The sequence below is a fragment of the Aethalodelphis obliquidens genome, unplaced genomic scaffold, assembly GCF_003676395.1.
Source record: "Aethalodelphis obliquidens isolate GAN/ISIS:26980383/991018 unplaced genomic scaffold, ASM367639v1 scaffold5, whole genome shotgun sequence".
Taxonomy (NCBI): domain Eukaryota; kingdom Metazoa; phylum Chordata; class Mammalia; order Artiodactyla; family Delphinidae; genus Aethalodelphis; species Aethalodelphis obliquidens.
This window is the reverse complement of record NW_020837949.1, coordinates 29,315,607-29,329,527: the sequence shown is the minus strand read 5'-3', so window position 1 is coordinate 29,329,527 and position 13,921 is coordinate 29,315,607. Positions and strand designations below refer to the sequence as shown.

The 13,921-nt window shown below is 36.2% G+C and overlaps 1 protein-coding gene across 1 annotated transcript in view; it reads left to right on the top strand.

Moving 5' to 3' along the window:
* KCND2 (potassium voltage-gated channel subfamily D member 2) overlaps window positions 1-11,914 on the top strand; it is a 470,191-nt gene extending 458,277 nt beyond the window's left edge. Inside the window, exons 3-6 of the mRNA XM_027102094.1 lie at window positions 3,166-3,261; window positions 4,344-4,436; window positions 7,334-7,581; window positions 9,242-11,914. Of these exons, the coding sequence (XP_026957895.1) occupies window positions 3,166-3,261; window positions 4,344-4,436; window positions 7,334-7,581; window positions 9,242-9,419 (615 nt within the window). The 3' untranslated portion in view covers window positions 9,420-11,914. The remainder of the gene's footprint in view (window positions 1-3,165; window positions 3,262-4,343; window positions 4,437-7,333; window positions 7,582-9,241) is intronic.
* The last annotated feature ends 2,007 nt before the right edge of the window (window positions 11,915-13,921 follow it).

Below are 13,921 nucleotides of genomic sequence, written 5' to 3'. Positions count from 1 at the left end.
CACACACACACACACACACACACACACACACACACACACACACACACACACACACACACACACACACACACACACACACCAGAATATAATGGCAGAATGTGGAGACATTCGGTCTCTTTTCTTACTCTCTTCAAATTTCTGAATCTTATGTCCCAAGTCCTGCATCCTCAATGTAACTTCCCCTTGACAGACCAACTCATAGGCATTTCTCTCTTCCTCCCAAATCTTACGTCACTTGCTATCTCTATTCTCTGTTTGGCAATTCTGTTTGACTTTATTTTGACTTTTATCTTTTTATGAGTATTATGTTCTTAGCCAAAGCTTAATATATCTTGAGAGCATTACCATGTCTTGCATTTTAGTGCCTTATACTTATTTCCATTGTTTAATCTACTATTTCTGGTATTCTGGTTGAAGGCCAGCATTCAGCAGACATTTGGCATGGTGTACCACAAGACCAAGTAAACCAATTAAGTCATATAGTACTGTAGTAAAATGAAAGAAAAGTCGTGGATGAAACTGAGATGGGAGGTTCTTTTTCTAACACAGTACATGACTTAGCTAAATAGCTATTCTGTCTCTAAAACAACTGTTTCTTTTTCCCTAAACTTAGAACTACTTCTGTGGTAGTGGTTGCCATAATATGTAGGTTTTCCATTATGGAAAATATGTCATTTTCCTTTGTTGGACAGTATTTTTGGGTAATGTACATGTTTCATTTATGAAAGAAAGTAATATTTCCTAATACTGAGGCTAAATGCTTGGAGAATGACATAGGTGAGACTAGTAACTATGATATAGGCAATATAATTACATGCAGTGGTTGCAAAAAAAAAAAAGAAAGAAAGAAAGAGGAGGGGAAGGTTGAGGGAGGAAGGGAACCAAAAAAGGCAAATATATATTTGCTGGAACATTGAATGTTCCAGGAGCCCAGTGAGACTTTAGGACTGAAGTTTCAACCATACCCCTTTCTGGAAACCAAATGTATATTTATATTACTTATTTCTGAATTATTACGTCAATTCTAAGTCATTTCCAAATGTGCTTGTCACTTCCCGTTGTTTTATTGAGTCTGTTCTGAAATCCTGGCTGCACCGTACAGCTTGAAGTTAAGCATTTTCTACCTTCCAACTTCATTCTGTAGTACTATCTCAGTATTTTGAGTCATCTAAACACTATCGTGCCAACCAAGAGCGAAACTTGTCTATTTTTCCCATCACTTATAACTATGATCTATGTACAGTTTTATTTTAACCTGGAATCAGCACACACGAAGAAGAAATTCACAGAGGAAGAGAGAAGGGATGGGGTTGAAGCCAGATGATATCTTAATGCTATTCTGCGAGCTTCCAACATCTCGGTGCTACTGTCAAATGCTGTGGGTGTGGGTAAAAGGGCACCTTGGTACAACTGTGGAGGGAAGTTTGGTAAAACCTATCAAACAAAACAAACACACACACCCTTAGATCCAGGAATAATGCTGCTTCTAGAAATTTGTCTGCAGATCGGCTCATCATGATGTTCCAAGCAGGCAACATTTCTTGTATTAGCAAAAAATGCCTTAAAAGTTCATTGTGGTTGGCCTGCTAGCTAAATGATGCTTCTCATTCGTACAGTGGCATATGACACAACCGTAAATAAATGAGGTGGCTTTATGTAGATATGGGAGGAGTCCCACTTGTACTAAATGAAAACAGCTGAGTGCAGAAGAGTGTGCAGCATAGTCTCCCGAGTAAAAATGTATGTGTAGGGCTTCCCTGGTGGCGCAGTGGTTGGGAGTCCGCCTGCCGATGCAGGGGACGCGGGTTCGTGCCCCGGTCCGGGAGGATCCCACATGCCGCGGAGCGGCTGGGCCCGTGAGCCATGGCCGCTGAGCCTGCGCGTCCGGAGCCTGTGCTCCGCAACGGGAGAGGCCACAACAGTGAGAGGCCCACATACCGCAAAAAAAAAAAAAAAAAATGTATGCGTATATACATAGGAATATATATTTGCTTTTATATGTCTAGAATATTTCTGGTAAGATTCTCTAGAAATATTGCCACTGGTTGACTCTGAAGAACAGGAGTAGGTAAGTCCAGAGAGACTTACTTGTTTTTCATGTACTATTGTAGTCTCAAAATTTTTGTCATATGTATATATTCATTCTCCATTTAAAAAATCCAGATAATTAAAATTGTTTTATTAAAAAGAAGATTCCAGGGCTAGAGACTGAGATAGTCTTCCTCAGGGTTGTTTAGAAAGGGAAAAGACGGAGTCATTACAAGTAAGTCCTTACCCAAGCCACTCCAGTTTCTTCCTTACATACACTCGTTATATGTGTCACACGAAAAGAATGGTCACCAAAATAGTGCTTCCCAGGAAATGAAAACCAGACTCATACCATGACAGTCTGGGGCAGATATACAACAGCAGTTTTAAAGTAGAACAGAATATCAGAAGTCCAACCAGTAGACAAAGTGGATAAATTTAGGGTAGTGGTAAATTTTTTTTTTTTTTTAGAGAGCCCATGTTGTACAGCGTCTGCACTGGTCAATTTAACAAAAGAATTGCAAAAACAGAATTTGATATTTGAGGATGCAGATACAACTGAATAGTTTTCTTTAAAGGAAGGACTGAAGGAAGGGAGAGAGGAAGGAAGGAAGGAGAGCGGGAGGGAGGCAGGTAAGAAATAGGAGAGGGGAGGGGTGGGGTAGGGAAGAGAGAAGGAAAGAAAAAAAAGAAAGGCAGTAGCTTCCTGGAACTTAGTTACTAAATTTAAAAGAACATTAGTTTAAATGAAAAGAAGTTGGCTGTTGGTTTGCTGGGTCTTCATTTCATTAAGTTACTCAGATTGGGATAAGTGAAAATATAAGCCGTACTGCTATTTTTCTCTTGATACAATTGACAGAAACAACACTGAAATAACGTGATCTTAGTGTAAAGATTTAATTACAATTCTTAAACGTATAACCCAACTCCAAAGTAGTTCATCCATCTCACTGATAAACGTTAACTAAAATAAAGCACTTCAATGGTGAAAGTTTACTCTTCAGTAGTTACATGTGAGAAGCTGGCATGCTTTTAAAAATATGTGTGCCGACAGTAGGATTATGTAAGAATGCACTCAGTGCTTTAAGAAATCCAGTCATAGATCTTAATAGGACATTGCTTCTTCCTCTCTTACAGAAAGCCAGACTGGCCAGGATCCGGGCAGCTAAAAGCGGAAGTGCAAACGCTTACATGCAGAGCAAACGGAATGGCTTACTCAGTAACCAACTGCAGGTACGAGTCAAGCATTTCGTTTCCTTTAATGTTCAAATTATTGGTGCAATATTGATTTAGTTCTACTTAACCATATAATTTTATTGTGGGTAGTTGCGAAAATGGCTATGAAACAACAAAGGTGTCATCTTTTAATAACCTCACCCTGTACCATCTTTTCTCTTTTTTTTTTAAGAGGAAAGAAATGTGTCTTTACTAGAACTATCCACGAAAATTGTTTTCTAACAATGGCATCCCAGGCGGAATACAATGACTGTGTATGTTTAGTATACAGATTATGGTTTATAATACCATATTTGCACAAAAACAAACCAGGACTCCTTGGATATATAGCCAATTCCATGCCTGTCGCCCTGGACCTTACTGGCTGGAGGCTAGAAGCTGGGCTATGAAATATTGCCAGTGAATCATGATTCCCATTCATGGTCGGGCAATATTTCTGCACTATCTCACAGAAACTTGGGAAAAGTCAAAAATTCTCAACGACTCAAATACCTAGGTTGGTTTTTTTTTAATTTCAAAATTATGTACGCTCCTTAAAGTTCATTTGAGTGGCGATGCGACGGCGGGAGAGTTGACATCTGTCTTGTTTTACTTCTTACTGAAGAGGGAACACCATTCTGTGTTATAAAGTTCACATGGTATGAAATATAATTTGAGAAACTTTACTTTTACCTCAAAACTCTCTTTTAATTTTTAGGATTCCAATCATCTTTACTAACATAATAGCTTTTGTGTACGTAAGCATGAAGGTGGTTTCAGGATTATCTAAGTACTAGATTAAATATTATTATCCCAGGCTTTCAAAGGTAGCTGGGAGATGAATGAGTAAAAGAAAATTAAATTTTCAACTCATGGAGGCAAGTCTAAAAGGCCAGACCGCTAATTTGATGAAAACGTAAATGCTGATTATCAAACTCAAAAGCAACTCTACATTTGATCCATTTTAGTTAAAAAAATAAATAAAATGCTGCCATTTAATCTCAGGAAATAGGCCAGATCTCTCTGTGGAAATATGTGGCTGAGGTTCTCATTGTTTGCAAATAAAATAGAAAACCCTTCTGTCTTCTCCCTGTTAACAGTCCTCTGAGGATGAGCAAGCCTTTGTTAGTAAATCCGGCTCCAGCTTTGAAACCCAGCACCACCACCTGCTTCACTGCCTGGAAAAAACCACGGTAAGGAAAAGGCAGGACTGGCTGCCCCTGCAACTCAGACAGTAATCCCATTGGTTTTTGTGAATATTCAATGCATCCAAGCACAATTTCCCCATCTGCATTACTGCAAAATATACTAAAAACCAAAAAAATCCACAGTAATTGAACTTACTTTGAAAGACTGTAGTGACATTTCAACTTAGAAAGTATTTTAGAGACTTATTAACATGTTTTTATCCTTAGTGGTAATCTTAACCCTAGGCTAAAATATCAGTTTAATGCAGGTGGAAAGCTGTCTTCCAATAGCTGACTGCAAGTCCTATAGAATATCTTCTCCTGATTCTTAAAATGCTGATTAAACAGAAATAAAAATAATGAAGTTTAAGTGTTCCTGACATCTGGATAAAGGGGATAGCAATAGTAATAACAAAATAGAGAATAAGTGAATATAAGCATTTCTTTCATTCACAGGTATAATAAACAGAGATTGATCATAAAAACTATCTGTTCTCATAAGAAAATGACGCAGTTAATTACTGGCATACCCCTTGGGGCTGAGGATTCAGTCTGCATTTCTCCACTTGTAGGCTCCCAGTTGGACCGCCTCTTTAACAAAGGCATCTGTTTTCTAGCTAGCTTGTCAAAAGGGATCACAGTCTGTGACCACAGAGCAGAATAAAACTTTCACCGTATTTGAATCAAGTCTGCTTGTTCACTCACCAGAGACACGTATTTGTATTCTCAATTCTGACATACTGTCCATCCACTTATTCATATACTTCTGTAGTCTTTCAACCAACATGTATTACTTGCCTATTATGTGCCAGACAGTGAGCCAGACCCAAGATACACCGTGAAGTCAGGTATGGCCTCTGCCCCCCTTGAGCCTGCAGGTTTGGGACAAAACATGGATGTTACTGGAGAAGGACAACTAGCAGGGGAAGCAAAAATGGGGCCCCAGTGGACTGGGGGCAAAGAGGGTGGAGCCAGATCAGGCAAAGCTTCCTGGTGGAACTTGAGTTAAGAACCACAGGACCATTATGAGTTAGTTAGGCAAAGAAATGAAGGGGCTAAAAGTTGATGTAAGCACCTGAGGAAGACTGGAACTTGGCCTAAGAGGAAGTAAAAGAACTTGAGGGTGGTCAGAGGAAAGAGGGTACCATGGCACAAGTAGAGGAGGAGAGGAAGGCAGTGGCCAGATAACCTTGTGTTTTGGAGGCACGTAAAGAATTTTGATCTTTATCTCGTAATAAATGGAAAATTATTTGAGGGCTTGAAACAGATTATATTAGTATCTTAAATAAAGATCTATACTTTATTAGGATAACTCTTTGAAAGTTAAATGATAACAATAATCAAATGTATGTATCCCTATCTTTTTCTTTCTATTTCCATTTTTTGACTATTTTACCTTTTAGGGCTTTTTTAATCAAAAATTATTCAATACTAATTAATATAGTTTAAATATAGTTTGTATACCTACAAAAATATACCTTAACCAGCCACAGAATGACTTCTTCCCTTTTAATCACTGATGAGATAAATTAGAATGTCACGCCTTATGACTTGTATTATGTATGTGAAATGTGCATTGTAATAGAAGAAAACAGATTGTGACTCCTTTGTGAGCTGTATTTTTTTCTATAAAATTTAATATTTAACATGAAATTCTGTCTCAGCTGATCATATTATCCTCTGGACTCTAAACAGAATGTTAAACTTCATTTACTTCAAAATGCTTGTCTCAGCAAAGAAATGGCAAAATGAGTAACTAAAACAATATTTTTCCTACTAGCCAGTAAATTCCTTCAGTTGTTTTACTAATATTTTAGGATGAGAGATGATTAAGTGAAATTTGGCATGGACAAAGCCTTCTATTATAAGGCTATTCCCACCCACACAAAGAAAAAAAAAAGTAATTGAAGATATTCTCAGTAGTTCAGACCAAAAATGTTTTCCCTTATGTTTCTGAGGTAAAAGTATGGCATAGGCAATTTAGGAAGCAATTCTTTATTAAATATTTTAAAAGCAGATTTTACACTGTGTTTCACTAAGGCGTGGTATGTGAGATGATGTCCATCACTGTTGGCTTCTGGGTTAGAGGAACATAGACAGAGATCATGGGCCCAGCCAGTGATGTATCACAAAGATAAGAATGGAGACCTCAAAAGTTCAGTGCTAACCCCTTCTGGGTCAAATATAAAGTGATGCATTCTGATAAATTTATTTTACTTATTGAATAAGTCTTATTTTACTTACTTCATAAGTCATATTTTTCTATATACTGGGAATTTTAGAGGAGCATCTAAAGGAATAGGAATTGTCTTAGTTATCTCATTTTCTAATTAAAAAATATTTTCAATCCCATGTGAAAATATTTGCTAATATATAACAGACAATCTAACTTGGAACATGCTATTAAAATAGTCTCTTTCTCATAACTTCAGTCTGTCAATTTGTTTAAAAATAAAGTACATGTGAATTTACACATTCCCCACGGGTATTATCTATATTCATTTTTGAGGGTTTCTAATATTTAGTTGATAACTTCCAGATTTTATATTTAACTTAATAAATGATATTTCAAGGTAAAGTTAGTCTATAAACGGATACTAAATCAGTCTGTGTATATCAATCTCAGGGTCTAACTAGAGAGATATTATTTTCACACAAAGGCCAACAAGAAGCTTTGATATTCTAATTATCATGAAAATGATATTTTTTTTACCCATAAGATAATGTAAATGTACGTGGGCATATTTCATTTCTAAAAAGAAAACTATTCAAATCTTTTTTTCAGAGGTAAAATGTGATAATACTGTAAGTCAACCATACTTCAGGAAAAACAATAAATACATTTTTTTAAGTTAAAAATGTGTTCCTGTGCTCTCTTCACATTTCTTACCACTATGGAACAGAATCACGAGTTTGTGGATGAACAAGTCTTTGAAGAAAGCTGCATGGAAGTTGCAACAGTTAATCGTCCTTCAAGTCACAGTCCCTCTGTCTCTTCACAACAAGGCATCACCAGCACTTGCTGTTCAAGACGACACAAAAAAACTTTCCGCATTCCAAACGCCAACATATCGGGAAGCCACCGAGGCAGTGTGCAAGAACTCAGCACGATTCAGATTAGATGTGTGGAGAGAACCCCGCTATCTAACAGGTACCTGAGATTAATCTGTATGCGTTAACACACCTGTGCTGCTTCTCAGAGCACATCTCCACCTACTGTCATGTTGCCACCTCTGTGGCAATTAAATCCGAGTTCCTCGGGTCTAGAATGAAACAAAACTGGTCTGAAACAAGTAGGAAAATTAATCTACTGTAATATTCACTAAGAGTCAAAGGTGTAGCTGAGTCAGTACTAAAAGAATAGAAAGAAGATAAGAAGGTCAGGCACACACAAATGTATTCTTACCTCTTCAACCTCACAACTTTTTCTTGAGCAGATACCTCTACCCTCAGGAGTCCCCTAAGTCAACACACATGGCCTGAAATGATAGTCAACACAAGCAAAAGAGACAAATTAAATTGACATTGATATGATTGAAAGGTATTCAACAGCACCCAAAAATATTCAACATAGTTAATGTCACAGTGAAAAATAAAACTATGCCCAAAGGAATCTTTTGAATCAGTATACAATTTTGATCATAAAGGTATTTGGGGCCTCAACAAACACAAAACTCAATCCAATATCAAAAAAAGATAAGCAAAATGCTGAAATTGTTTACCTCTGGTGAGTTTGTGGACAATTTAAGTGAAATTTTTCTATTGGTATTTTCCCTTTGCTTCTGTTTACGTGCTACTTGTTTTGACCAAAATCATACATGTGTAATAATAAGTATGAATAGTACATTTCAACTAGATAAATCATTATAAAGATCAATTTCTGTCCAAAGAATTTTCCTTTGTTCTTCAAATTAAAAAGCTTATCTTTTCAGATTAACAATCTGTTAATTCAGTGCTACTTCTTTGTTGGCATCCAACAGTCTTTGTGGAAAAAAATCAGAGGTCTCTGGGATTAAATGGAATATTATTATTCCATTATTATTTCATTGCTCCAATATTAAATGTTGGAGCAATGAAAGAGTTCTGTCTCTAAGATATTCTACCCGTATCTTGTTTTACATTTATTCCAAAACAAAGTAGAAAATGAAGAAGTGTTTATAAAGAAAATCTTAGGACAAACATTTTAATTAAGTTTTCTATGGAAAAAAAAGTAGTTTAAAGCTCCTATGTCTACCCTCCTTACTCCTACCCTCTTTCCCCCTCCCTACACAGAGTATATAACTCATGCAAGAATACCACTTGGGAAAACGTTTAAGTATTAGTAATGACTAACTTGAGTTCTTAATATTTGGCTGTCACTAAGTTGAGAGCCTTAAGGGCCTCATATATCCCAAAGAGACAAGGTAGTAAAGAGATCCTGTGGGCAAAAGAATTGAGGTTTATCCACAGGGTATGTCCCTTTCATGATGGTATCTCAAACCTCTCAGAGGCCCTGTCTTAAAGAAAACTATTTTACTTTGCTCAACTTAGGCTTTCCAAAACTCACCTGCTCTGCATTTTTGTAGAAAACACTTTGAGAAACACTGATTGAACCAAATTCAGCTGGCTTTTAGACATTCGTTCAATGTTAATGCCCTAATGTTCACGTTAATTTATCTTAAGGTTTGGTGTTTCATTTTTTTTAATCTTGGTGATTGTTCTTAGCCATTTAAAATGTTACTTATAAACATGAAAACATGTATTCCTCCGTTATTGGAAAGAAAATCTTAAGTAAACAACTCACTTTCTTAAATCTATGTTTTCCTCATCAGCCGATCCAGTTTAAATGCCAAAATGGAAGAGTGTGTTAAACTAAACTGTGAACAACCTTATGTGACTACAGCAATAATAAGCATCCCAACACCTCCAGTAACCACCCCCGAAGGAGATGACAGGCCAGAGTCTCCTGAGTACTCAGGAGGCAACATTGTCAGAGTGTCTGCTCTCTAAGACAATTGGAATCAGGTCCAAGAGAATTTGAGCCCTGGCTGTGGAAAGAATCCCAACGTGGAAGAAAGAAGAAACAATAAACGTTTCGCAGATGAAAACGACGAAGCAAGGACGTTGGTAGTGAAACAAAGACAAAGTTTCCAAACTTGAAGATGGAAATAAAACCACCAAAAGGCATTTATAGATGGAGTCTAACCTGTCAAACTGAGAAATAGTCTGTGGCCCTTTGACTTTGTGAATGAGCACAATGAAATGCCGCCTATTGATGCTTCTTATGACCAGAACTCTTTTTTAATAAAATAAATAAATCTTTGAACATAATGTTCCAGTTGAATGCAAAACAAAAAAATACGGAAAACATTTTGATAAAAATTTTTCCTGTTAAAACCATGAACATTGGCTATAATGAAGATTATTATTACACATTAAAAAAAAAAAACCTCATACAACACGTTTGTATTGACTGAAGGAAACCATCATAATGCATGCTAGAATTCTTTGGAGCCGTGATCTCAGTTTCCTTACGTTGTCTTCAGAATCGGCATGATAAACTATAATTGTAGAAAGAGGGAATTTCTGTGTACTTACAACAAGCTGATCGTTTATGTTCCATGGTGGGCTGTGCAAATAAACTCCTTTTAGAACTGCAGTATTTCTCATGGGGATGCTCACTAGTAAATCTAAAGTGTTCAGATAGTTCAGTATTAATTATTGTTTTACCTTGCACCTAGATACTGTTACAACTGCAATAATTCATTGTACACCTGTTGTATCAGGAATCAGGATTTTCTGTTGTTGTATTTCCAGATCTTCTTAGATACAGTAAGAGCCACATTCCATAGAAAAACTTCTCGTGTCGCCAGGTTTTAGATAACTTTTTAATCCAAAACCCTTGTGCCGTAAATGTTTTTCTGTAATATTCTTTGGTCCACTGTATTCCTGTGACAGTGCATTATTTGTTCCTGTATTTCTATAGCACCTTTCTATTGGATTTATCATCATCAGCTGGACTAATGTTTTGTAGTTCAAAGGACTTTCCTACTTTTGTATTCTCCAGCAAGTTATCTTATAAGTAGATTATCATCATCGTCAATCCCCTTTTCAAAAATCAGGAAAAAAAGGAGTTGACATCTATGAATTATCTCTAACCTTTTTGCTGTTATGGAAAAGCCCAGATACTGGATATATCATTGTATGTTTCATGAAAAGAATTGGCTGGGATTAGCATCACAGGATCAGTGATCCCAGGATCTCGCTTGATGTATTATTTATTTTGCTTTAGGTCTCGAATACATTTTGAGAATAACTAGCGTGAATTGAAATGCAGAGATAAACTGGAGTGCTTTATGCAGCAATATTTGTTGAAAGCATGCTTTCTACGCCACTGGGGAAGGCAGCACAGATTTGTCTCAGAAAGGTTCCTGCATATTGCAAGGAGCAATTTTCTCCTCTAAATCAGGAGGACAGGAGTTTGATGATGCAAAATTGAGCTCTATGTACATTTAACTGAAAAGTCTTGATATCTTTTCACCTTTAAAATATATCAGCAGACATGTCTGCACGTGACAGTGTAAAAAAGTTTTATGTCCAGTGAAAAGTTTTGTTCATTCCAAACCACCACTGTAAGGAATAAGTTTAGCTTCAATACATGGAAAGAGTTAATAATTATCCCTCTACTATAGAGATTTTAAAATGCTTATCATAATTTATCATAAAGAGGAACTAATCCAACCATTTTCAAGTAAAGCCAGAAACTCTTGCTTCCCCTTTCTAGACTAGCTTCTAGAACAATGCTGTGCGCACAGTAGATTTATGAACACTTGCTGAGTGAAAGTCAGATAAACTCTACTATCTCACGGGAAGAACTGGCTTTATTCCTAGTATGTCTTTTTAAAGGTTACTAATCTTCCTGAAGCGTGAATATTTATATTCACGTATAATCGCGTAATAATTATATTAACACCTGCCTCATGTCACTTTATGCTTCTAGAGCAAATATATAGTGAAACTTCTTTGATGGTATTTGTTGAAAAGCTTTTTAAAAAGTAGGCTAAAGAAAACTCAATCAGGAATACTTAGGTCTTTTGATTCCCAAGGAAAAGTTCTATTTTCATGTTCTTAATATTACATTTAAAAATGCAGTTAGATTATTTCTGTTGCAATTCTGCCTCCTTTTCAACTTATCATTTATCCAAAACTATTACTTTCTTTAGACTTTCAGAAAAGAAAAAAATTTTTTGGTGTTTTAGGTGATTTAAAAATATACTGTGTTGGTGGTGAATGACTATTGATGACTGTGTTAAGTGCATCTGTATTGTAAGTGAAATGTAATTATTTCTGTGTGCCATATGGAGTAACCAAGGTCATTGTTTTTGACAATTTTGTTTGAAATTCGTATATCTTATTTCAAAGGATAGCATAATATCTGCATTATGCTGGAAAAAATAGACCTTTGGAAAATACTTAAATAAAACATGTGCATGCTTGAACAGGACATGGTTGACTGTTGCCCTGTTTTTTGTAGACTTCCTTCCTTTCCAAAATCTAGGGTGTACTACACTCTTCATACATATTTTGGAGAAGCCTGTAACATGGACAAACTCAAAGAACCCATCGATCGTGTGTGACACAAATCTACTCTAAATGGTGGAGATAATAATTTTCTGCCAACAATGGGAATTTAGGCAGATACTTCAATAGAGAAGTTAATATCATTTAAAGATAAAAGAGTGCCACTGCTTTAAATAGTCATTTTTGGAAATATCTTGGCAACTACACCTCCATAGCTACTAACTATGATAATGTAAAGTGTATTGCAAGGTTTTACTGGTTTTAAAAAAAGATAGTCGGGTTAAAATCAGTTGTTTTTTATATACGATATTTTCAAGTAGAATGCTTTCTACAATGTGTGACCCACAGTTATTAGCCTGTTCCCTAAACGCCGCTTGCCTCTTGCACAGTGTCGACCAGAGAGAAGTAAGGCTGATACCTGAAACTTATACACTTCTTGATCACCACTGCTTGAGTTAAGCAAAGAGAAGCTCTGGGGTAATAACTTTGGTCAGAACCCAATTAGATTCTTAGTCAAAGACTCTTTTCTGTCTATGGAAACAGGCGATTTATTTGTCTAGCTATGTGTGTGTGTGTGTGTGTGTGTGTGTGTGTGTGTATTTATTTATTTATATTTATACACAAACACACAGATTTTTTATTCTTTTTTTTAAAATATACACGTACTGATGGTTTCTCTTCAACAGGGGACCAAAAGCAAGAAAATGTTAAGAGATTATTAGAAGAAGGAGAAAGAGTAAGTCATTTAGTTAGTACAGAGGGTGCTTTTAACTACTGATAACTAGTGAGTCTCTTGAGTGGATAGTCTCCATTTTTTTCTTATTATTTTCCTTTACAGTCCTTGATTTATTGAGATGCCAATCTTGCATTAAAAAGATTCAACACACCTCCCTATTCCTTCAACTTAGTTATAGAGTTGACCTGAAAATAGCCTCCAGGGAGTTATATCAATGACTGCCGACAACATTGCTCAAGAGAATAAAAAGGGTTCTTGATAGATGACTCCTCTGAGTTTTATAAGAAAGCCAACTCCTCTTCCCTAGGGTGTTATTAAAGTGTTTGATTAACTCACAAGTACAAGAATGGTTATTGGTCGGCACTGTGTAAACTTCATCAGAACTGTCGACAATCATGTAGGCGACTGTAATTTTTTGAATTATTAAATTATCCACCTGAGCTGGCTGTGTTTAGGGTGGTAGAACAGTCTCCAAAAAGTAAGATTTTGTACTTATAAGGAATTGTGACTTTTGGACACCACATTTGCTTAAGACAATTATTTTATTTATATATATATATATATATATATATGTATATATTGCAAAAAGCTTTTAGAGGAAATAATATTAGATCTGTAATGTACCTTCTAATCCTGTGTTCTTTACTGCCCACCTTATCTTTTCCCTTATTTCTCTTCAAGCACTAATCATTCTTTTACTAGATTAGTCTCCCTCTTCCCCTAATCATTTTCCTTTCTGGTTTTTCTATGGAAATCCAATAAGTAACTAATGTTCATTCTATTTATAACTCTAGTTATTGAGTGCATAGGATGGACTAGAGATCGTGATAGGTGCTGGAGAAATAGCATTCAGGAATCCAGACCAAATCCTCCTCAAGGACTTATGTAGGGGAAAACAGCTTGGAGTACTCTCTGCTTCACTTTGCTCTTCAGAATCCTACATGACAGGTATCCTCCCTTCTGTCATATTGACAGTCATTTTCTTACTTAATCTCCTGAAGATATCTCTTCAACAGAGTTTACATCAGATGGTGTTCTTTGAAGGACTTTCTAAAATCTCCCCATCATGTCATTAAAATCCTCGTTCTGTAGGGTATGGTTCTCTTTCTATGGGGGGAGGGGGAGCGGAATAAGAGCGCATGAGTATTTCTAAAGAATGGAAAGCAAGACAAAGCAAACAGAAAAGGAGGTAGAA